Source organism: Arvicanthis niloticus, chromosome 5, assembly GCF_011762505.2.
Source record: "Arvicanthis niloticus isolate mArvNil1 chromosome 5, mArvNil1.pat.X, whole genome shotgun sequence".
Classification (NCBI taxonomy): domain Eukaryota; kingdom Metazoa; phylum Chordata; class Mammalia; order Rodentia; family Muridae; genus Arvicanthis; species Arvicanthis niloticus.
Genome location: NC_047662.1, coordinates 60065234 through 60088498, shown reverse-complemented (window position 1 = coordinate 60088498; position 23265 = coordinate 60065234). Strand labels below are relative to the sequence as shown.

The following is a 23265-nucleotide window of genomic DNA, read 5'->3' as shown; positions in this document are numbered from 1 at the left end:
CACATCCTGAGTGTTTAGGTAAAGACTCAGCTCCAGAGACAAAATCCAAGCCTTACAACTTAGTGAATTTATCTGGCCCAACTGTGTCCTGTTTCAGCACCTGAAACTTCCTCATCAAGGCAGATCTGAGAAAACCCCTCAAACTACTACTGTGAAATCGATAGAATGATACAAAGTTTCCTACTGAAATCAAGGAATTCCTGGCTACTATGCAGGAAAATTCAATCAAGCTCTAGATTTTAAGAGCATGGAAAGAGAAGCATGAGCAAGAACTATGAATTTCAGTGCCAAAGAAAGGAAACAACTAAAGCCTGTTACTCTGAACGCATACATACTTCCAGGGAAAATGTAGAAATGTAGGCTCTAGAGCTCCAGCTGAGAAAATTTTTCTTGTTCCACCCTCATCACAACATCTGAAGTTCCAGATGAGGAAACATACTGTTAGAAGCCTTATGTGTGCAATGCTCCTGGCTGCCCATGGAAATTCTCCTGCTCAATGGATCTCTACAGATACAAAAGAAAGCAGTGGGGGAGAGTTCCTATCCCTGTACCAAGTGCAACAAACCTTTACCAGATTGTATTACCTCAAACAGCATGAGAGAGTCCATGATCAATCTTCACTCTCCACTGGAACCTGACTGTCCACAAACAACATCCTCCCTAATAAAGTTTTATTGTTTCCTATCCACAACTCTGTCAATATCAAATAGATGTTGATATTGTTTGTAGATGACAAAACAAACAAACAAATTAATATTTGGATTAAAAACTATACCTTCTGATCTACAGACCTCTTAATTTGCATGAAAAAATACTTAATTGACTCTTTCCTAATGAAAGTATAACCACATTTTTGTGACAAAAGTTGGCTTTATTGTTATTATTTGAACTAAGGTACTGAAGAATTACTAATATTAAGACATTGCTGGAGTCTGAGGCCTGCGAGTGAGTGCACCTAGGAGCCCCCCAGACACATTCTGGGGGATCCATAGAACCCATAGCCAGCGCTAGCCCCTCCTGCAGTCTGAGGCCTGCGAGTGAGTGCACCTAGGAGCCCCCCAGACACATTCTGGGGGATCCAGAGAACCCATAGCCAGCGCTAGCACGCCCCTTCCGCCGCTTGCCCCTCTTGCAGTCTGAGGCCTGCGGGTAAGTGCACCCAGGAGCCCCCCAGACACATTCTGGGGGATCCATAGAACCCATAGCCAGCCCTAGCCCCTCCTGCAGTCTGAGGCCTGCGAGTGAGTGCACCTAGGAGCCCCCCAGACACATTCTGGGGGATCCAGAGAACCCATAGCCAGCGCTAGCACGCCCCTTCCACCGCTTGCCCCTCCTGCAGTCTGAGGCCTGCAGGTAAGTGCACCCAGGAGTCCCCCAGACACATTCTGGGGATCCATAGAACCCATAGCCAGCGCTAGCACGCTCCTTCTGCTGCTCGCCCCCCCTCCGGTCTGAGGCCTGCAGGGTCTGAGTCCCAGACCAGACCTCTACCAGGTCTGCAGTTGTGTGGACCCTGGATTCCACCTGAGACATACTGGAAGGTCCGCTCAACCCAGAGCCACAGAGGAACAACTGAACTCAGAGTGTCAGACAACATACCCTGAGATATCCAAGAGGAGACACTGCACCCAGAACAGCAGACATCTAGCTGGACTGCTACCTTGGAGGCACCATATCCTGAGGCATCCTAGAGATACCACTGTAATCAGGGCAGCTGGAAAAAATCACAAAGACATCTGGACTCCTAGAAGACCAAACAAAAGCGAGACAACTGGAAAGACAGGCTTCAGTCAGAGACAGAAGTACAGGTAGCACTAGAATTAACCAGATGGCAAAAGGCAGGCGCAAGAAAGTAAGCAACAGAAACCAAAGTTACATGGCATCATCAGAACCCAGTTCCCCCATCATAGCAAGCCCTGAACACCCCATCACACCAGAAAAGCAGGATTCAGAATTAAAATCACTTCTCATGATGATGATAGAGGACTTTAAGAAAGACATAAATAACACTCTCAAAGAACAGATAGAAACCCTTAGAGAGGAAACACAAAAATCCCTTAAGGAATTACAAGAAAATGCAACCAAACGGGAGAAGGAATTAAACAAAACCATGCAGGATCTAAAAACGGAAGTAGAAACAATAAAGAAATCACAAAGGGAGAACACCCTGGAGATAGAAAACTTAAAAAAACGATCAGGAGTCATAGATACAAGTATTACCAACAGAATACAAGAGATGGAAGAGAGAATCTCATGTGCAGAAGATACCATGGAAAACATTGACACAACTGTCAAAGAAAATGCAAAATACAAAAAGCTACTAACCCAAAATATACAAGAAATCCAAGACACAATGAGAAGGCCAAACCTAAGGATAATAGGAATAGATGAGGGGGAAGACTCCCAACTTAAAGGACCAGTAAATATTCTCAACAAAATTATAGAGGAAAACTTCCCTAACCTAAAGAAAGAGATGTCCATAAATATACAAGAAGCCTACAGAACTCCAAATAGTTTAGACCAGAAAAGAAATACTTCCCGCCACATAATAGTCAAAACATCAAATGTACAAAACAAAGAAAAAATACTAAAAGCAGTAAGGGAAAAAGGCAAAGTAACATATAAAGGCAGACCTATAAGAATTACACCAGACTTCTCACCAGAGACCATAAAAGCCAGAAGATCCTGGACTGATATCATACAGACCCTAAAAGAACATAAATGTCAGCCCAGACTACTATACCCAGCAAAACTGTCAATCATTATTGATGGAGAAACCAAAATATTCCATGACAAATCCAAATTTACACAGTATCTCAACACAAACCCAGCACTTCAAAGGATAATTGGTGGAAAACTCCATCACAAGGAGGGAAACTACAACCTGGAAAAAGCAGGAAAGTAATCTTCCAAAAACCGTAAAAGAAGGTAGCTACACAAACATATCTCCACTGCCAATAACAAAAATAACAGGAAACAACACTCATTTTTCCTTAATATCTCTTAATATCAATGGACTCAATTCGCCAATAAAAAGACATAGACTATCAGACTGGATACGTAAACAGGACCCAACATTTTGCTGCATTCAGGAAACGCACCTCTGTGGAAAGGACAGACACTACCTCAGAGTAAAAGGTTGGAAAACAATCTACCAAGCAAATGGTCCCAAGAAACAAGCTGGAGTAGCGATTCTAATATCAAATAAAATCAGTTTTCAACCAGAAGTAATCAAAAAAGATAAAGAAGGACACTTCATATTCATGAAAGGAAAAATGTACCAAGAGGAACTTGCAATTCTCAACATCTATGCCCCAAATGGAAGGGCACCCACATACATAAAAGACACTTTACTAAAACTTAAAGCATACATTGCACCCTACACAATAATAGTGGGAGATTTCAACACCCCACTCTCAGCTATGGACAGATCATGGAAACAGAAACTAAATGGAGACACAATGAAACTAACAGAAGTTATGAACCAATTGGACTTAACTGACATCTATAGAACATTTCATCCTAAAACAAAAGAATACACCTTCTTCTCAGCACCTCATGGTACCTTCTCGAAAATAGACCATATAATTGGTCACAAAACAGGCCTCAACAGATACAAAAAGATTGAAATAATCCCCAGCACCTTATCAGACCACCATGGATTAAGACTTGTCTTTGACATGGACAAAAACAGCAGAAAACCGACATACACTTGGCAACTGAACAATGCTCTACTCAATGATAACTTGGTCAAGGAAGAAATTAAGAAAGAAATTAAAGACTTTTTAGATTTAAAGGAAAATGAGGACACATCATATCAAAATATGTGGGACTCATTGAAAGCAGTACTAAGAGGAAAAATCATAGCTCTAAGTGCTCACAAAAAGAAAGTGGAAAGAGCATACATCAACAACTTGACAGCAAACCTGAAAGCATTAGAACAAAAAGAAGCTAGTATACCCAAGAGGAGTAGACGGCAGGAAATAGTCAAACTCAGGGCTGAAATCAACCAAGTCGAAACAAAAAGAACTATACAAAATATCAACAAAACCAGGAGCTGGTTCTTTGAGAAAATCAACAAGATAGACAAACCCTTAGCCAGACTAACCAAAGGGCGCAGAGACAGCATTCAAATTAATAAAATCAGAACTGAAAAGGGAGACATAACAACAGAAACAGAGGAAATTAAAAAAATTATCAGATCCTACTACAAAGGCCTATACTCAACAAAATTGGAAAATCTGGAGGAAATGGACAATTTTCTAGATAGATACCAGGTACCAAAGTTAAAGAGGAGCAGATAAACCACCTAAACAGTCCCATAACGCCTAAAGAAATAGACACAGTCATTAAAAATCTTCCCACCAAAAAATGTCCGGGGCCAGATGGTTTCAGTGCAGAATTCTTTCAGACCTTCAAGGAAGACCTAATACCAATCCTCTTCAAGTTATTCCATCGAATAGAAACAGAAGGAACACTACCCAATTCATTCTATGAAGCTACCATTACACTCATACCTAAACCACAGAAAGACCCAACAAAGAAAGAGAACTACAGACCAATCTCTCTTATGAATATTGATGCAAAAATACTCAATAAAATTCTCGCAAACCGAATCCAACAACACATCAAAACAATTATCCATCAAGATCAAGTAGGTTTTATCCCAGGAATGCAGGGATGGTTCAATATTCGGAAATCCATCAATGTAATCCACTACATAAATAAACTCAGAGAGAAAAACCACATGGTCATATCACTAGATGCTGAGAAAGCATTTGACAAAATTCAACATCCCTTCATGTTAAAAGTCTTGGAAAGATCAGGAATACAAGGCCCATATCTAAACATAGTAAAAGCAATATACAGCAAGCCAGTAGCCAACATCAAACTAAATGGAGAGAAACTTGAAGCAATCCCACTAAGATCAGGGACTAGGCAAGGCTGCCCACTCTCACCTTACCTATTCAATATAGTACTGGAAGTCTTAGCTAGAGCAATTAGACAACAAAAGGAAGTCAAAGGGATACAGATAGGAAAGGAAGAAGTCAAAATTTCACTATTTGCAGATGATATGATAGTATACTTAAGTGAACCTAAAACTTCCACTAGAGAACTCCTAAACCTGATAAACAACTTTAGCAATGTGGCTGGATATAAAATCAACTCAAACAAATCAGTAGCCTTCCTCTACTCAAAGGATAAACAGGCAGAGAAAGAAATCAGGGAAATGACACCCTTCACAATAGCCACGAATAAAATAAATTATCTTGGAGTGAATCTAACAAAGCAAGTGAAAGATCTGTATGACAAGAACTTCAAGTCTCTCAAGAAAGAAATTGAAGAACATCTCAGAAGATGGAAAGATCTCCCATGCTCCTGGATTGGCAGGATTAATTTAGTAAAAATGGCTATCCTGCCAAAAGCAATCTACAGATTCAATGCAATACCCATCAAAATTCCAAATCAATTCTTCATAGAGATAGAAAGAGCAATTTACAAATTCATATGGAATAACAAAAAACCTAGGATAGCGAGAACTATTCTCAACAATAAAAGAACCTCTGGGGGAATCACCATTCCGGACCTCAAACTGTACTACAGAGCAGTAGTGATAAAAACTGCTTGGTATTGGTACAGAGACAGAAAAGACGATCAATGGAACCGAATTGAAGACCCAGAAATGAACCCGCATACCTATGGTCACTTGATATTTGACAAGGGAGCTAAATTCATCTGGTGGAAAAAGGACAGCATTTTCAACAAGTGGTGCTGGCTCAACTGGAGGACAACATGTAGAAGAATGCAAATTAATCCATTCTTATCTCCTTGCACAAAGCTCAACTCCAAGTGGATAAAGGACCTTCACATAAAGCCAGGTACACTGAAAATATTAGGAGAGAAGTTGGGGAAGACCCTCGAATACCTAGGCACAGGGGAAAAGTTCCTGAACAGAACACCAATGGCTTATGCTCTAAGATCAAGAATCGACAAATGGGACCTCATCAAATTGCAAAGCTTCTGTAAGGCAAAGGACACTGTCAACAAGACAAAACGGCAACCAACAGATTGGGAAAAGATCATTACCAATCCTACATCTGATAGGGGGCTAATATCTAATATTTACAAAGAGCTCAAGAAATTAGACGCCAAACAACAAAATAACCCCATTAAAAAATGGGGTACAGAGCTAAACAAAGAATTCTCAACTGAGGAAACTCGAATGGCGGAGAAGCACCTTAAGAAATGCTCAACATCCTTAGTCATCAGGGAAATGCAAATCAAAACAACCCTGAGATACCACCTGACACCAGTCAGAATGGCTAAGATCAAAATCTCAGGTGATAGTAGATGCTGGCGAGGATGTGAAGAAAGAGGAACACTCCTGCATTGTTGGTGGGGTTGCAAGCTGGTACAACCACTTTGGAAGTCAGTCTGGCGGTTCCTCAGAAAATTGGACATAGCACTACCTGAGGACCCAGCTATACCACTTCTGGGTATATACCCAGAAAATGCCTCAACAAATAACAAAGACATATGCTCCACTATGTTCATAGCAGCCCTATTTATAATAGCCAGAAGCTGGAAAGAACCCAGATGCCCTTCAACAGAGGAATGGATACAAAAAATGTGGTACATTTACACAATGGAATATTACTCAGCTATTAAAAATAATGAATTCAAGAAATTCTTAGGTAAATGGATGGATCTAGAAAATATCATCCTGAGTGAAGTAACCCAATCACAAAAGAACACACATGGTATTTACTCACTGATAAGCGGAGATTAGCCCAAAAGTTTGAAACAACAAAGATTCAACTACCAGACGACAGGAAGCTCATGAAGAAGAAAGAACAAGTGAGGATGCCTAGGTCTTTCTTAGAAGGAGTAACTAAATAACCAAGGGAGCAAATATGGAGACAAAGTGTGAGTCAGAATCTGAAGGGGGGGGTTGTAGGGAGACCATTGTGTCTGGGTATTCATTCCATAGGCAGTCACCAAAAATAGATGCTGATAGGGATGTCAGGATGGGAAAGCTGACAGCAGCCTGATATGTCTGACTCCTTATCAGAGTCGGACATACCCAGAGACAGATACCCACAGCTATCCATTAATCTGATCAAAGTTCCCAATGGAGGAGTTAGAGAGTAAATTGAAGGAACCATGAACCATAAGGGCTGGTGGCCCTGTGAGGAGGGCAAGAATACCAACCAGCCAGAGCTCCCCAGGGTCTAAACCACCAGCCCAGGAGCACATAGGGAGAGACACATGACTCCAGCTGTATATGTAGGGGAGGATGGCCCTGTTGGGCATAGGTGGGAGACAAGATCATTGGTACCCTGAAGGCTGAGCACTGGGGGGGGGGGGAATCTGAGGGTGGGGAGGGAGGCTGGGGGTAGGTGGGTAAACACCTTCATAGAGGCAGGAGGAGGGGGGATGGGGGGATGGGATAAGGGGTTCCTGGGTGGTGGGGGAAATATGGTAAGGGGATAAAATTTGAAATGTAAATATTATATCCAATAAAAGAGGGGAAAAATAGAAAAGCAGTTAGAACCAACATTCTTAATAAAATGTCAGCCCTCTTAAAAAAAAAAAAAAACTATCTTGATACTAAAATTTGTTTTGAGAATTGTATATTGCAGAATGATCAGCCTTGGTGTATCTACTCAACAAGCAAGATGGGCAGACCTGCTCAAACCTCTGAGGTCCGTGAATTCCATCTGGAGGCAGCGAAGACACAGCATCAGAGGACTGTCAACTTGCTCTCCCCCCCACTCCTCTTCTAATATCTCAACGCCCATAATCAGCTTGAAGAAGCTAATGATGAGTCAGCGCCCCTATTCCCTGGGCATGGGGACTAAGGTGGTAAATGTTGGGCTGTCTCCCTAGGGAAAAGTAGTGGTTTTGTCGGAATAGAGAGGATTAGCTAGGGTTTATTGCATAGCCATAACCTATTAGTAGAAATCTGTATAATTAATATCAAGATGAAGATATAAATTCTTAAATGGCACCAATTTACTTTGTTTACAAATTTTAAGGTTTTCATTGGCATGAGCTTCTTAGTGATATAAGAGTGAGATGAATATTGTTACTCTCATAGGCATTGTACCAGTATAACACACTTAGGAATACAAAGCTTAGACCCAGTCCTTCTTTAACTTTTTTAACTGATTTGAGATGGTCAGCCTGTGAGTTAAGGGACTATAGCAAATTCATGACTTGGAGTTTATTATAAGGGTGTTCTCTATGTTTTATTTAGAAATTGCTGAGTGGAGTTAACAGGCAACAGTCCAGATTACCTTACATGGATAGCTGGTTTTCAAAACATCAGAAATCCTTAGAATTGACATGACAAACATTTCAGTATTAATGTTCATTTTCATTAGAGACCTGTCTGCTCCGGACAGCTTCCTATGTTAAATTCTAAGAAGAAATTGAGCATCCTTGGAGTTACTCCAGTTGTGGTGAGACAGCCACTAGGCAAGAATTGCCACTTTCCTTCTACAGACAAATTACTGTCCAGAAAAGGACACACTTGCAGAATAGTCGACTGATTATATCTGCCTAGACAGAGTAATCAGCCCTTAATAATTCTGCAGCACTAAGGTCTGTCAGATGATCCTGGGCCAGAAGGCAGAAGAACAGATGCTCCAACGTTTTGAAGTAGAGCGAGTGTCCAGGTGTTCAGAGGTCTCTATAAATTGGCTAAGTTTTAGAAGCTATGCTTTGTGCTTCCCACAATTATAGTCAACTCAGTCATTCTGGATTTCTGATGGGGTTGAAAACTTATAGCTATTTACTTTGAGTGAAAAGATCTGAGTGTATGGTCATCAGCTGACATTCATCCTAAAGCCAAGGAAAAAGCCAGGTTCAGAACTAAGTGTTTTAGTTAGGATAGATGACAGAGGTGCTGGTTAGTCAACAAAAGGATGGACTGGGTATTAGGACTATCTTGTACCTCACTGGTACAAATAGGCATAATTATGCTCTAATTGTATTTTGAGAGAAAAGTTTCCTTTTAACAGGAAGGGTGATGTGTAGAAGGAGCTAAGGTGGGAGGAGTACTGAGAGGAAGAAAAGGAGTAAGAAGAGGAGAAGAAGAAGGAGAGGAGAAGCTAGGTGATGAAAGAGAGATAGAGGGGGGAGACAGGGAAGCAGATGTTCATGTATCTCCACCAGTCAAAGATAGTTGATATATCTAGGTTGGGTAGTGGGTTACACCTCTGATTGAACAATACCAAACTTATAAAGCCTATGATTAACATTTCTTAAAAAAATGTATAAATGCAAAAAGGAAAAGGGGGCATGGGATAGGGGTTTTCTAAGGGGGGGAATGGGGAAACGGGATGGTATCTGAAGTGTAAATGAAAGATCTAAAAAAAAAAAAAAAGACATTGCTGGAAGTAGCATTGTACAGTGCAACAGGATCAATATTTCTCCCAACATTTATTTTTATCCTTTAATTTTGTCAACATTTTTAGTTACGATGGACAATTGTTGAGGCCATGTGACCCTTGCATGAATGATGATTATAATTGACATTATTGAATCTGTTATATTTGGTTGAGAATATGTTTGTAAAAATACTTGGGTTGTCTTCTCAGTTTCTTTAAGTGATATCAAGTAAAAGATGTTCCATGATTTTTGTCTTAGTCTGGGTTGGTATTACTGTAAAGAGATTCTAAGATTATAACAACTCTTATATAAAAGAACATTTAATTTAAACTTGCATAAAGATAGGATCTAACTCTATTAACTTTAGGGGGAGAGCATGGGGACAAGCAGCCAGCCAGACATGGAGCTCCAGAGATAGCCAAGAGTTGTACATTTGGATCATTAGAGACCAGGAAGAGATTGTGACCCTGGGCCTGGCTTGGATATGTGAAAACTCAAAGTTCACCACCAGTGACACTGTACCACCAACAATGTCATATCTATGCCAACAAGGCCACAATTTCTAATATTGCCAAGCCTTATTAATTTAAATGGCATGAAATGGCATTTTAATACAAACAACCACAATTATCATACTGAGATAGTAAAGCATATCCTTAGATGGACACTGCTGCCCATTATAGGCTTATAATGCCTTTTGAAATAGTAGAAGGGATAGTTATATCTTCCTTAAGAATAACTATTATCGGGTCTTTTTTTTCACATGGAAATTATGCAGGATATAAGAAGATAGGATTATGTGTGTGTGTGTGGTTGACAAATAGTGGACTTGTGGTGGCTATTTTACTTTTAAACATGATAATTTCTGGAAGAAACAAAAGCTACCCAATGTTTGTGTCCAATGGTGAGAAACATTTGCTTGATTAAATAATTTGAAGATGACAAGACTTGGCCTCTGGCCTTGCAGTCAACCAATGGATTCTAGTGTGTAGTCAAGATGTTACATTAAGTTTTATAGCAGCCTTATTTTGATATCCAGAAGCTGGAAACAACCCAGATGTCCCACAAGAGAAGAATGAATACAGAAAATGTGGTACATTTACAGAATGGAATACTACTCAGCAATTAAGAATGAGGACATCCTGAGTTTTGCAGGCAAATAGATGGAATTAGAAAATATCATCCCGAGGAAGGAACCACAGACCAAAAAGACATGCAAGGTATGTACTTACTAATAAGTGGATGTTAGCAAAAAAAAGTACAAAATACCCAGGATGCAATCAGAACTCAAGAAGGCTAACAAGCAGAAAGGCCCAAGTGAGGATACCTCAATCCCATTTGACAGGGAGAAGAAAGCAATCACAGTCAGAGGGGAGGGAGGGAGGGTCATGGGTGGGAAAAGGAGCAGGGAGGGGAAGAGAAAAACATGATCAGGTATTGGGGGAGGGGAACAGAAATGAAGCTCTCAGGGCCAGCAGAAATCAATGCAAACAGGCAACCTCAGGAGGTAGGACGTGGGGGAACCCTCTAGAATATACCAGAGACCCGAAAGGTGATAGACTCTCAAGTCTCAAAGGGAGGGGCCTTAGGTGAAATGTCTTACAATGAGGAGAGGGAAATTGTAGAGTCCACCTCCAGTAGAAAGACAGGGTATCAGGTGAAAGGATGAGGGTGCCATCACAGAGTCAAAAACTCTGACCCGGAATTGTTCCTGTCTGAAAGAACTGCAGAAACAAAATTTAGAAGAGACTGAGGAAAAGGAGGTTCCCTAACAGGCTCAAATTGTGATCCAGCTCAGGGAGAGGCCCCAAGGCCTGACATTAATACTGATGCTATGGCATGCTTACAAACATGGGCCTGGCAAGACTGCCCTCTGAAAGGCCAAACAAGCAGATCAAAGAATCATATTCAGATATTTATACACAACCAATGGACAGAAGCTGTGAGAAGACATCTGTGATTGAATTAGGTAGAAGCTGGAAGAAGCTGAGGAAGAGGGCAACCCTAGAGGCAGACCAGCATTCTGAACTAACATTGACACCTGGATTATCTCAGACACTGAGCCACCAACCAGGCAGCATACACCAGCTGATATGAGGCCCCCAACATATATTCAGCTGAGGACTGCCAGGTCTGGACTCAGAGAAGATGTAACCCTCCAGAGACTTGGAGCCCCAGCAAGTGGGTAGGTCTAGTGGGTAGGGGTGGGGATGGGGGAAATCCTCTTGGAGACTGGGGGTGGGAAGACGAGGTTTGGTATGTGGAACAGTTGGTGAATGGACCTGTACTGTAAAAAAAAGATTAAAAATAATAAATACAAAAGTGACCAATTGAGACATTCATCCTCCTGGACTGAACAAGTACTAGATTCTTACTCTTGTAGACCACATAGAACCATTGCTGGATTAGAGTTAGCACAACTTGTAAGCCATTATAATAAATCGTTGCCTTTATACATATATAGAAAGACTCACTGTATAAGTTCTGCTCCTCTAGAGAATCCTGATGAATACAGGGGGTAAGAAAAGGAAAGAGATCATTAGCAAGTAGACTTGAGCATACTGAGGTATGCAGCCATCTGAACGTTATCTTCCGAAATAAATATAAGATGCACTGGATTGTACTCTACTTTTAATATTTCTAGGGAATTAAAACCACATCTTCATGAGGTCAAGATTGTAATGTGTATTCTTTGTTGTACACTTGAGGATATCTAGAAAGAACTAATATCTACACAAAGAGGACACACCTGTGAGATACTGTCTGATTCAATTTTCCTAATGACTGACAGAAACAAGAGGCTAGAAGACGTATACCTTTAATTCAGATCCTGGCCATGAGAACACACCTACAATCCTTGACACGCCTTCTGCTGGGCCTGTATATAAGGCCATGGAAACAAGAAATTTTTGCATTCTTCGGCTTGTCCTCAGCTTGTTCACACATCTCCTCCTACACTGGCATTGGACCCAAGTGTTTCCAGCCTATAGAGAAGACCAACTGAGAACGATCTGTCTTGTGGGACTGAGAAACTACAGGACTATTGAACTTCTAATATTTAGCTAACTATTGTTGGATCATCAGGACTGCGACCTGTAAGTACTTCCAAAAATTCCCCTTTTGACATGTAGATACAAAAGAATTCATTCCATAATTTCTCTAAATATAGAAAACTAATTATTACAGGGGTATGTTGCCTTCAACAGAATTTAAGTGTCATCTTTAAATTTTGATTCTATAAATTTATTTAATAATTACAAATTTAACTTGTACTACAGGAATGGAGTGACATGTTCATGAAAAAGCTGTGTTATACAAGTTGTATGTGACTTTTCTTTAATTATTTGGACACAGCATTCCAAACCACATGATTTATCTTTTCTCTATATTTGGGTGGACATATAGGAGATTGATTCATTGGTGGTCTTTCTACACAGGGTGGGTTTGTAACCTGGGGGTGCAGGTTTGTTGGGGGAATAACCTGGAGTCACTGATCTTGTTGAGGATTAACCTAGAGACTGGATCTAGGCTCCGGTTTTGTTGGGAGTCAGCTTGGAAACTAATGCTAGGTACAAGCCTGTTACTTTACCTGTACTTAAATGTAGGTCAGGTTCTCTAAAATGGAGTCTGAACTTAAAAGATTTGGCCTCTCAGAGCCACCCCATCTTATGTCCTTGGTAAGCTTAAAAAACCATATTCCTAAAGGGCCCAGCACTCCCTGGGAAGGGGGAAAGGAACTACACAACTCCAAGTCATCAACAATTACCACCGTGCCTGGGTCATATAGGGAGAAACATTTGGAGAAGTTTTGGTGAAAACATTAGGAAAACAGGTGTCCATACAGCATTTTAAAATAGTTCCTTGTGGAGTTGATGGACATCATCTGTGGGCAACACATAGGGAGTTAGAGCTGTCGCACTGGGGTCAGAGGACATACTTTTGAATCCAAAAGAGCCATTCCCGCCCGGCGGTGGTGGCGCACGCCTTTAATCCCAGCACTCGGGAGGCAGAGGCAGGCGGATTTCTGAGTTTGAGGCCAGCCTGGTCTACAGAGTGAGGTCCAGGACAGCCAGGACTACACAGAGAAACCCTGTCTCGAAAAACAAAAAAACAAAACAAAACAAAAAAAAGAGCCATTCCCTAGTGGAGTCAAGTAGTCTGGCCCAGGAAGGGAGGGATTTCAAATATATGCCACTATTTGCTCAGAATAGAGGTGAATGGTTGGAACGTGCAGCAAAGAACCCAGGTGCTGATAAAAATCTAGAAATCCTGCCTTAAATGATTACACTGGGACTCAGCTCCTGAATGCAAACCCCTTTGTCTTTTTTTTTTTTTTTTTTTTTTTTTTTTTTTTTTTTTTTTGTGGTTTTTCGAGACAGGGTTTCTCTGACCAGGCTGGCCTCGAACTCAGAAATCCGCCTACCTCTGCCTCCCAAGTGCTGGGATTAAAGGCGTGCACTGCCACCACCCAGTTAAACCCCTTAGTCTTAAAACTTGGATTCCCACTGAATTCTTGGGCCACAAAGTTGTTGTGGTTCTGCACCTTCAACTTTTATCTTTCAGAAATATCATGGTAAATCCCACCAGCTACTATGGTGATATTTAAGACACACACACAAAGACCAGTTTTCACCTGTTTGGACTTACAGAAATGACTTCAAGGAATCCCGGGTTTCTTTGCCAGGTGATTCAATTAATTTATGGATGAATTTAATGTCTTTCCATTGATATTTTTTATTGTTTGTTAACAATTTTAAACATCAAAATATAAAGTAGTTAAAAACTGAGGAAAGTAGGATGGTATCAATTAGAAAGCAGCCTGCAGCTGTGCTGTATGATAATACTAAAAAATGGAGACCTTGTCTGGCATCAGTTGGAGGAGAGGCCCTGGTTCTGTGAAGGCTTGATGCCCCAATGTAGGGAAAAGCCAGGGAGGGGAGGCAGGAGTGGATGGCTGGGTGGGTGGGGGAACACCTTCATAGAAGCAGGGGGAGGGGGAACACCTTCATAAAAGCATAGTGAGATTCCTGGTAGGGGAACCAGGAAAGGGGATAACATTTGAAATGTAAATAAAGAAAATATCTAATAAAAAAGTGTAAAAAAAAAATAGAGACCTTGGGCAGTTTTCAGGCAAGGGTTTGAATCTTTGCACTCAAGAGTTAGGGGCAAATAAATGAGGATGTGAAACCAGATTGAAGTAGAAAAAGCCTTTTGTAAAAATGAGTTGTCCTGTAACATCCAGAAAATTTTCATGGTGAGAGGAAGTTCCAGGGAGAGGAGACAGGCTGAATGTTGAGATGAACACCTGATAAATGTTTTAATAATTGATGCCTATGCAATAATACCTTCACAAAAAGACCAGAGTATACTTTTTGGAGAATTTTCTAATTGGTGAAAAAGCGGAAGCTGTTACTGGCACTAGCCAAGTTTTAATCTCTATTACAGGTTTCTGAATTAATTTCCAGAGTACATCAAAACTTCACACTTTTTTCAGTTATACATGTTGTGCCAAATGATGGTGATGAGGATGTGATTTCTCTTTTTGCTTTATTTTTTCTCTCTCATTTCTTCTTTCTTTATTAAATATTTACTTTCACTGTTCCCATTTTTTAAATTAAATTTTTAAGTTAATTTTTAATTGGATATTTTATATATTTCCACATCCCCCTGACACCCCCTATCCCATCCAATCCTCCTCCATCTTTTATGACAAAGTGTCCCCACCAACCCACGCACTCCCACCTCCATCCCTCAAATTCTCCCACACTGGGGCATCCAGCCTACAAGGGACCAAGGACTTCCTCACCCACCTATGCCCAACAAGCCCATCCTCCTCTACATACACAACTGGAGCCATGGGTCTCTCCCTATGTGGTCCCAGGCTTGTGGTTTAGACCCTGGGAAGTCTGTTTGGTGGTGTTGCTCTCCCCATGGGGTCACAAACCCCTTCAGCTCCTTCAGTCTTCTCTCTAACTTCTCCATTGGGAACCCCATGATCAGTTCCATGGTCCTCAAGTAATGCTATGTCCAATTTTCTGAGGAACCGCCTAACTGGTTTTCAGAGTGGTTGTACCAGCTTGCAATCCCAGCAACAATGGAGGAGTGTTCCTCTTTCTCCACATCCTCGCCAGCATCTGCTATCACCTGGGTTTTTATATTAGCCATTCTGACTGGTGTAAGGTGCAATCTCAGGGTTGTTTTGATTTGCATTTCTCTGATGACTAAAGGTGTTGAATTATTTAGGTGCTTCTAGGCCATTCAAGTTTCCTCAGTTGAAAATTCTTTATTTAGCTCTGTACCCCATTTTTTAATAGAGTTACTTGTTTGTCTGGAGTCTAATTTCTCGAGTTCTTTGTATATATTGGGTATTAGCCCTCTATCAGATGTAGGATTGGTAATGATCTTTTCCCAATTTGTTGGTTGCTGTTTTGTCATACTGAGAGTGTCCTTTGCCTTACAGAAGCTTTGCAATTTTGATGTCCCATTTGTCAATTTTTGATCTTAGAGCATAAGCCATTGGTGTTCTGTTAAGAAACATTTGCCCTATGCCCATGTGTTTGAAGTTCTTCATCTTCTCTTCTATAAGTTTCAGTATATCTAGTTTTATGTGAAGGTCCTTTATCCACTTAGACTTGAGCTTTGTACAAGGAGATAAGAATGGATCAATTTGAATTCTACATGCTGATCTCCAGTGTAACCAGCACCATTGGTTGAAAATGCTGTCTTTTTTCCACTGGATGGTTTTAGCTTCTTTGTCAAAGATCAAGTGACCATAGGTTTTGGGGTTGATTTCTGGATCTTCAATCCTATTCCATTGTTCTTCCTGCCTGTCTATTTTCCAATACCATGCAGTTTTTTTTATCACTACTGCTCTGCAGTACAGTTTGAGGTCAGGAATGGTGATTTCCACAGAAGTTCTTTTATTGTTGAGAATAGTTTTTGCTATCCTGTGTTTTTTGAATTTGAGGATTGCTCTTTCTATCTCTGTGAAGAACTGAGTTGGAATTTTGCTGGGGATTATCATTGAATCTGTAGATGGCTTTAGGCAAGATGGCCATTTTTACTATATTAGTCATTTCAATCTATGAGCATGAAAAGACTTTCCATCTTCTGAGATCTTTGATTTCTATCTTCAGAGACTTGTCATACAAGTTCATGTCATACAGACCTTTCACTTGCTTGGTTAGATTCACACCAAATTATTTTATATTATTTGTGACTATTGTGAAGGGTGAAATTTCTCTAATTTCTTTCTCAGCCTGTTTATCTTTTCAGTAGAGGAAGGCTACTGATTTGTTTGAGTTAATTTTATATCTAGCCACTTTGAAGTGGTTTATCAGGTTTATGAGATCTCTGGTGGAAGTTTTGGGAAGTTATCATATCATCTGCAAATAGTGATATTTTGACTTCTTTCTTTCCAATTTATATCCCTTTGATCTCCTTTTGTTGCCTGATTGCTCTGGCTAGGACTTCCAGTACTATATTGAATAGGTAGGGAGAGAGTGGGCAGCCTCTCTAGTCCCTGATTTTAATGGGATTGCTTCAAGTTTCACTTTATTTAGCTTGATGTTGGCTACAAGCTAGCTGTATAATGCTTTTACTATGTTTAGGTATGGGCCTTTTATTTCTGATCTTTCTAGGACTTTTACCATGAAGGTATGTTGAAATTTGTCAAATGCTTTCTCAGCATTTAGTGAGATGATCATGTGGTTTTTTTCCTTTAAGTTTGTTTATATAGTAGATTATGTTGATGGATTTCTGTATATTGAGCCATCTCTGCATTCCTGGAAGAAAGCCTACTTGATCATGATGGATGATTGTTTTGATGTGTTCTTAGATTCAGTTTGTGAAAATTTTATTGAGTATTTTTGCATCTATATTTATAAGGGACATTGGTCTGAAGTTCTCTTTGTTGTGTCTTTGTGTGGTTTAGATATGAGTGTAATTGTGGCTTCATAGAACAATTTGGGTAGTGTTCCTTCTATTTCTATTTTGTGGACTAGTTTAAAGAGAATTGGTATTAGGTCTTCCTTGAAGGTCTGATAGAATTCTGCACTAAAATCACCTGTTCATGGGCTGGTTTTTTTGGTGGGGATACTTTTAATGACTGCTGCTATTTGTTGAGGGGTTATGGGACTGTTTAGATCATTTATCTGCTCCTGATTTTACATTGGTAACTGGTATCTGTCTAGAAAATTGTTCATTTCATCCAGATTTTCCAATTTTGTTGAGTATAGGCTTTTGTAGTAGGATTTAATGATTTTTTTTTTAATTTCCTCAGTTTTTGTTGTTATGTCTCCCTTTACAGTTCTGATTTGAGTAGTTTAGACACTGTCTTTCTTTCATCTGGTTAGTCTGGCTAAGGGTTTATCTCTTGTTGAGTTTCTCAAAGAACCAGCTCCTGATTTTGTTGATATTTTGTATACTTCTTTTTGTTTATACTTGGTTGATTTCAGCCCTGTGTTTGATTATTACCTGTTGTCTACTCCTCTTGTGTGTGTTTGCTTCTTTTTGTTCTAGAGCTTTCAGGTGTGTTGTCAAGTTTCAAGTGTATGCCCTCTCCAGGTTTTTTTTGGGCGGGGGAGGGCACTTAGAGCTATGAGTTTTAGTTTTAGCACTGCTTTCATTTTGTCTCATAGATTTTGGTATGAAGAGCCTTCATTTTTAATTTAATAAAATTCTAAATTTTCTTTAATTTCTTTCTTTATTTTCTGACCAAGTTATCATTGAGTAGAGTGATGTTCAGTTTCTACATGTATGTGGAATTTCCATTGTTTTTGTTATTTTTGAAGACCAGCCTTAGTCCTTGGTGATCTGATAGAATGCAAGGCATTATTTCAATATGTTTGTATCTGTTGAGTCCTGCTTTGTGACCAATTATATGGTTTATTTTGGAAAAGGTACCATGAGGTGCTGAGGAAAAGGTATATTCTTTTGTTTTAGGATGAAATGTTTTATAGATGTCTGTTAAATCCATTTGGTTCATAACTTCTCTTAGTTTTACTGTGTCTCTGTTTAGTTTCTGTTTCCATGATTTTTCCATTGGTGAAACTGAGGTGTTGAAGTCCCCCACTATTATTGTGTGAGGGGCAATGTGTGCTTTGACCTTTAGTAAAGTTTTATGAATGTGGGTGCCCTTGCATTTGGAGCATGGATGTTCAGAATTGAGAGTTCAACTTGGTAGATTTTTCTCCTTGACGAGTATGAAGTGTCCTTCCTTCTTCTTCTTCTTCTTCTTCTTCTTCTTCTTCTTCTTCTTCTTCTTCTTATTATTATTATTATTATTATTATTATTATTATTTGGTAACATTTGGTTGAAAGGCAATTTAATTTGATATTAGAATGGCTACCTCAGCTTGTTTCTTGGGACCATTCGCTTGGAAAATTGTTTTCCATCCTTTTACTCTGAGGTAGTGTCTGTCTTTGTCACTGAGGTGTGTTTCCTGTATGCAGCAAAATTCTGGGTTCTGTTTATCCAGTCTCTTAGTCTATGTCTCCTTATTGGGGAATTGAGTCCATTGATGTTGAGATATATTAAGAAAAAGTGATTGTTGCTTCCTGTTATTTTTGTTATTAGAGGTAGAATTATCTTTGTGTAGCTATCTTCTTTTGGGTTTTTTGGAATATGACTTTCTTGCGTTTTCTAGGTTGTAGTTTCCCTCCTTGTGTTGGAGTTTTCCATCTATTATCCTTTGCAGGGCTGGATTTGTCAAAGATATTGTGTAAATTTGGTTTTGTCATGGAATATCTTGTTTTCTCCATCTATAGTGATTGAGAATTTTGCTGGGTATAGTAGTCAGGGCTGGCATTTTTGTTTTCTCAGGGGTCTGTATAATATCAGTCCAGGATCTTCTGGCTTTTATAGTCTCTGGTGAGAAGTCTCATGTAATTCTTAAGTCTGACTTTATAAGTTACTTGACCTTTTTCCCTTACTGCTCTTAATATTTTTTCTTTGTTTTGTGTATTTGATATTTTTATTATGTGATGGGAACTCTATTTGGAGTTCTGTTAGCTTCTTGTATGTTTATGGACATCTCGTTCTTTAGGTTTGGGAAGTTTTCTTCTATAATTTTGTTGAACATATTTACTGACCCTTTAAGTTGGGAATCTTCACACTTGTCTATACTTATTATCCTTAGCTATGGTCTTCTCATTGTGTACTGGATTTCTTGGATGTTTTCGGTTGGGAGCTTTTTGCATTTTGCATTTTCTTTGACAGTTTTGTGAATGTTTTACATGGTATCTTCTGCACCTGTGATTCTCTCCTATGTCTATTGTATTCTGTTGGTCATGCTTGCATCTGTGACTCCTGATCTCTTTCCTAGGTTTTCTATCTCTAGGGTAATCCTCCTTTTGAGATGTCTTTATTGTTTCTGCTTCCATTTTTAGATCCTGGATGGTTTTGTTGAAATCTTTAACCTGTTATGTTGTGTTTTCTTGAAATTATTTAAAGGATTTTTGTGTTTTCTCTTTAAGGGCATGTCTTTGTTTATCAGTGTTCTCCTGTATTTCTTTAAAGGAGTCATTTATGTCCTTCTTAAAGTCCTCTATCATCATCATGAGAAGTGATATTAAATGTAAATCTTGCTTTTCTGGTGTGATGGTGTGTCCAGGATTTGCTATGGTGGGAGTACTGGGTTCTGATGATGCTAGGTAACCTTGTTTGCTGATGTTTATGTTCTTAAGCTTGCCTTTCACCATCTGGTTATCGCTAGTGCTACCTGCACTTACTGTCTCTGACTGGAGCCCATCTTTCTTGTTATCTTGCCTGTGTCAGAACTCCTCAAAGTCCAGCTGTCTTTGTGATCCTGAGTTCCTGGGTGGAAGAGCTCCTAGGACTTAGGCTGCCTCTGGGATACTGAAATCCTCTAATCCTGGCTGGGTTAAAGCTCCTGAGAATTCAGCTTCCTCAGCTGCTCTGAGTGCAGCTGATTCTCAGCTCCTCCTTGTACAGGGGTTCCTGTAGATGGGTCAGGGTATAGTATGTTCAGAGGACCAGACCAGCAGAAGTCTGCCCCAGCAGAAAGGCCACTGTTCCAATTTTTAAAACTTAATGTTAAATTTTTTTTCTCACTTAGTCCATCCTTACCACCAGCTGGATCTCTTCAGGTTTCATGAGCTGTGTGCATATAGTCCTAGACAATGGGGTCCTATTGTCGGTAAGCTGAGAGTGAACCTCCTTATTAGCATTAGTCTATGTTATTTAAGAAACTTGATGGGACCCCATAGCACAGGACACAATAGAATGCAGCAGAGTACTTCCCCAGGGAGACGTGCCTGGCTGCAAAAAATGGCCATACCATATTCTGTATCCACCAGTACTAAAGATTAGCCTCATGTAATCTCTAAGTCTCTAGTACAAGAGGTTTCAACAACACCATACAATTGTCTCTTCATTCACTCTCTCCATTCAACACTAGCCCACCTGAACTCTACTGCTTCTGTCCAAACCCACCAACATCCCATCAACAAGTCCTATTCCACAATCTCTTCCAAGATGGATGAATGCAACCTTATAGGTTTACATTGCCTATTAAGTACATCTTAGGGGAATTAACACCCAAAGGACCTAAGAAGCTAGGTAAATGGGAGCACCTGAGTCCTAAGAGCCAGGGATTAGATGTTTAAGCAAGTCTTCTAGGTATGAGGCTCTACCCACTGAAATGTATGTTCTACCAATCATTGACTCAGAAGCTCTTACCACATCAGACTGAGCTGTATAAAAGGAGACCTCAGAGCTATGGAGCTAAGTATGGCTTGCCCATTCCACCTTCATCAGAGCCAATGAACGTGTGAAACCCCAGCCTCCAGCAGTCTGCCTGCTCCTGTCTACCCCCTAACTTCTATCTGTCTCCTGAATGTGAGTGTTCTCAAGTACATTGAGCTCTCAACTGAATATCTAGTTCATCCAGATATTCTTTCTCTCAACAGTTGTGGACCTTGAAGAGTTCCCAGGCCTTCTGTGAAGCCTATATCAACATGGCAGAAAACACAGGTGCTTCCTGGCCAAGAGTCTATAATACTCAGCCTTCCCCTGTGGAGTCCAGCCAGGTTGTTTCAGGTCAGAGCTCAGAGATGCCTACCTGGAAACAAACAGTGATGACATCTGCATCCTATAGCACACAGGAGACCACCTGTACACAGAACTCAACAGCATACCCAGGACAAGCTATTGAATTCCATATTGGAGAGCCAAGTGAGACCTCTTCTTTGAACCAGCAAGTTTTGTTTCATGAGCAGAATAAATCCCCTGCAGGCCTTCAGCTCATGCAGCTCAACAGCACATCCAAGACTTGCCTTCCTCATCCCCAGAAGACATCAGTACTTGACACCAAGGATTCTCTCTACAATGAAGACTACTGGATGAGGACACTGAGCCCTGACAAGACTGTCTTGATCCAAAATACAGGCATGTGTGAGAGTCAGATGATTACCTCTGGTAATCATCAAATTGCTCTCTCTGGAAGCCATGCAGGCCATGATCCAAATGTGGATGACTTCCTTCCTTCTGTAAATGACCAGACCCTCAGTGGTGACCTTGAGATGACTTTCAATGATGACCAGACAGCCTACTACAGTCAGCTGACAACCAAGAATGAAGGGCATCTGACTCTCTATGGGAATCAGATGATAACACCTAGTTATAGCCAGGCCCTTCATCCCAATCAAATCCTAACCTCCTTTTCTGAACTGAATCTTTTGGGGCATTCGAAGAGGAACCAAGTAGCTGATAACAGATCCTATGGAGATCAGATGATAACTCCCAATGGATACCAAGTTTTCTCTGAGCCTCAGAAGAGAGATAACTGTGACCAGATAAAGCAAGGCTATCAGATGACATCCTTCAGTGAGTACTCCCTCTCTGGGTATCAGACATCAGGCTACAGATGTGACCAGGATTTGATTGAGAATCACCAGATGACAAGTCCAATTGGTGTTCAGCCTCTCTATGACTTTCAAATACCAACCTCCTGTTTTGACACAACTCTTCATGGGACTAATAGGACAATATCCAGTGCAGAAGACAACCTGGATTGTTATCCAGAGACAAGTAGTCCCAGTTCTGAAGAGTCATTTTACTTGGGTCAGATGAGGACCTCTGTTGATCAGAATATCTATCCAAGTCAGGATGGAACACCCAATATTGAAGAAAGCCTTGATCCTCAGGTGACTTCACTTAGCAACCAAGCCCCATATGTGAGTGAATCCTCATATCCTTCAAGTTCCCCTGTGATACAAAGACAACCTCAGGAAAGCTCTTCACCTTCTGGTTTGATCCAGGAACAACATCCAGAGATGAACTTAGACCTCAAGACCCAGAGCCCTGTGTCCCAGAAGACCCCTCATCCTTTGAAGAGCTACTACTGTACTTATGAGAATTGTAATAAATCTTACACAAAGTTTCATCATCTCAGAGACCACATGAAGAAACACACTGGTGAGAAGACTTATGCATGCGATGTGCCTGGATGCTCATGGAAATTCTACCGCTCAGGTGATCTCAAGAGACACCAAACAAAGCACAGTGGGGTGAGGCCCTACACATGTCCCCAGTGCAGCAAAAGGTATTCCAGATTAAGTTATCTCAAGCAGCATCTGAAGAGCCATACTCAAGCAACAGACACCACTGCAACCTAACTGTCCACAAACAATGTCTTCTCTTAAATTTTATTGTTTCCTACCTACAACTCTGTCAAAAAACAAATACATTTTAATGCTGTTTTTAGATGATAAAACAAACAAATCAACAAACCTTTACAATAAGAAACTGTACCAGGTGATCCTCAGACCTCTTATTTTGTGTGGGGGAAATCTTAACTTAGCCTTTTTAATGAGAGTATAACCATATTTCTATAACAAATTTGGGCT

General features: G+C 40.3%; 1 protein-coding gene across 1 annotated transcript in view; it reads left to right on the top strand.

Annotated features, from left to right (window-relative positions):
• LOC117708239 (uncharacterized) overlaps window positions 1-23034 on the top strand; it is a 138458-nt gene extending 115424 nt beyond the window's left edge. The window contains exons 3-4 of the mRNA XM_034501710.2: window positions 20475-20555; window positions 21328-23034. Coding sequence (XP_034357601.2) covers window positions 20475-20555; window positions 21328-23034 — 1788 coding nt within the window. The remainder of the gene's footprint in view (window positions 1-20474; window positions 20556-21327) is intronic.
• Window positions 23035-23265: the final 231 nt, after the last annotated feature.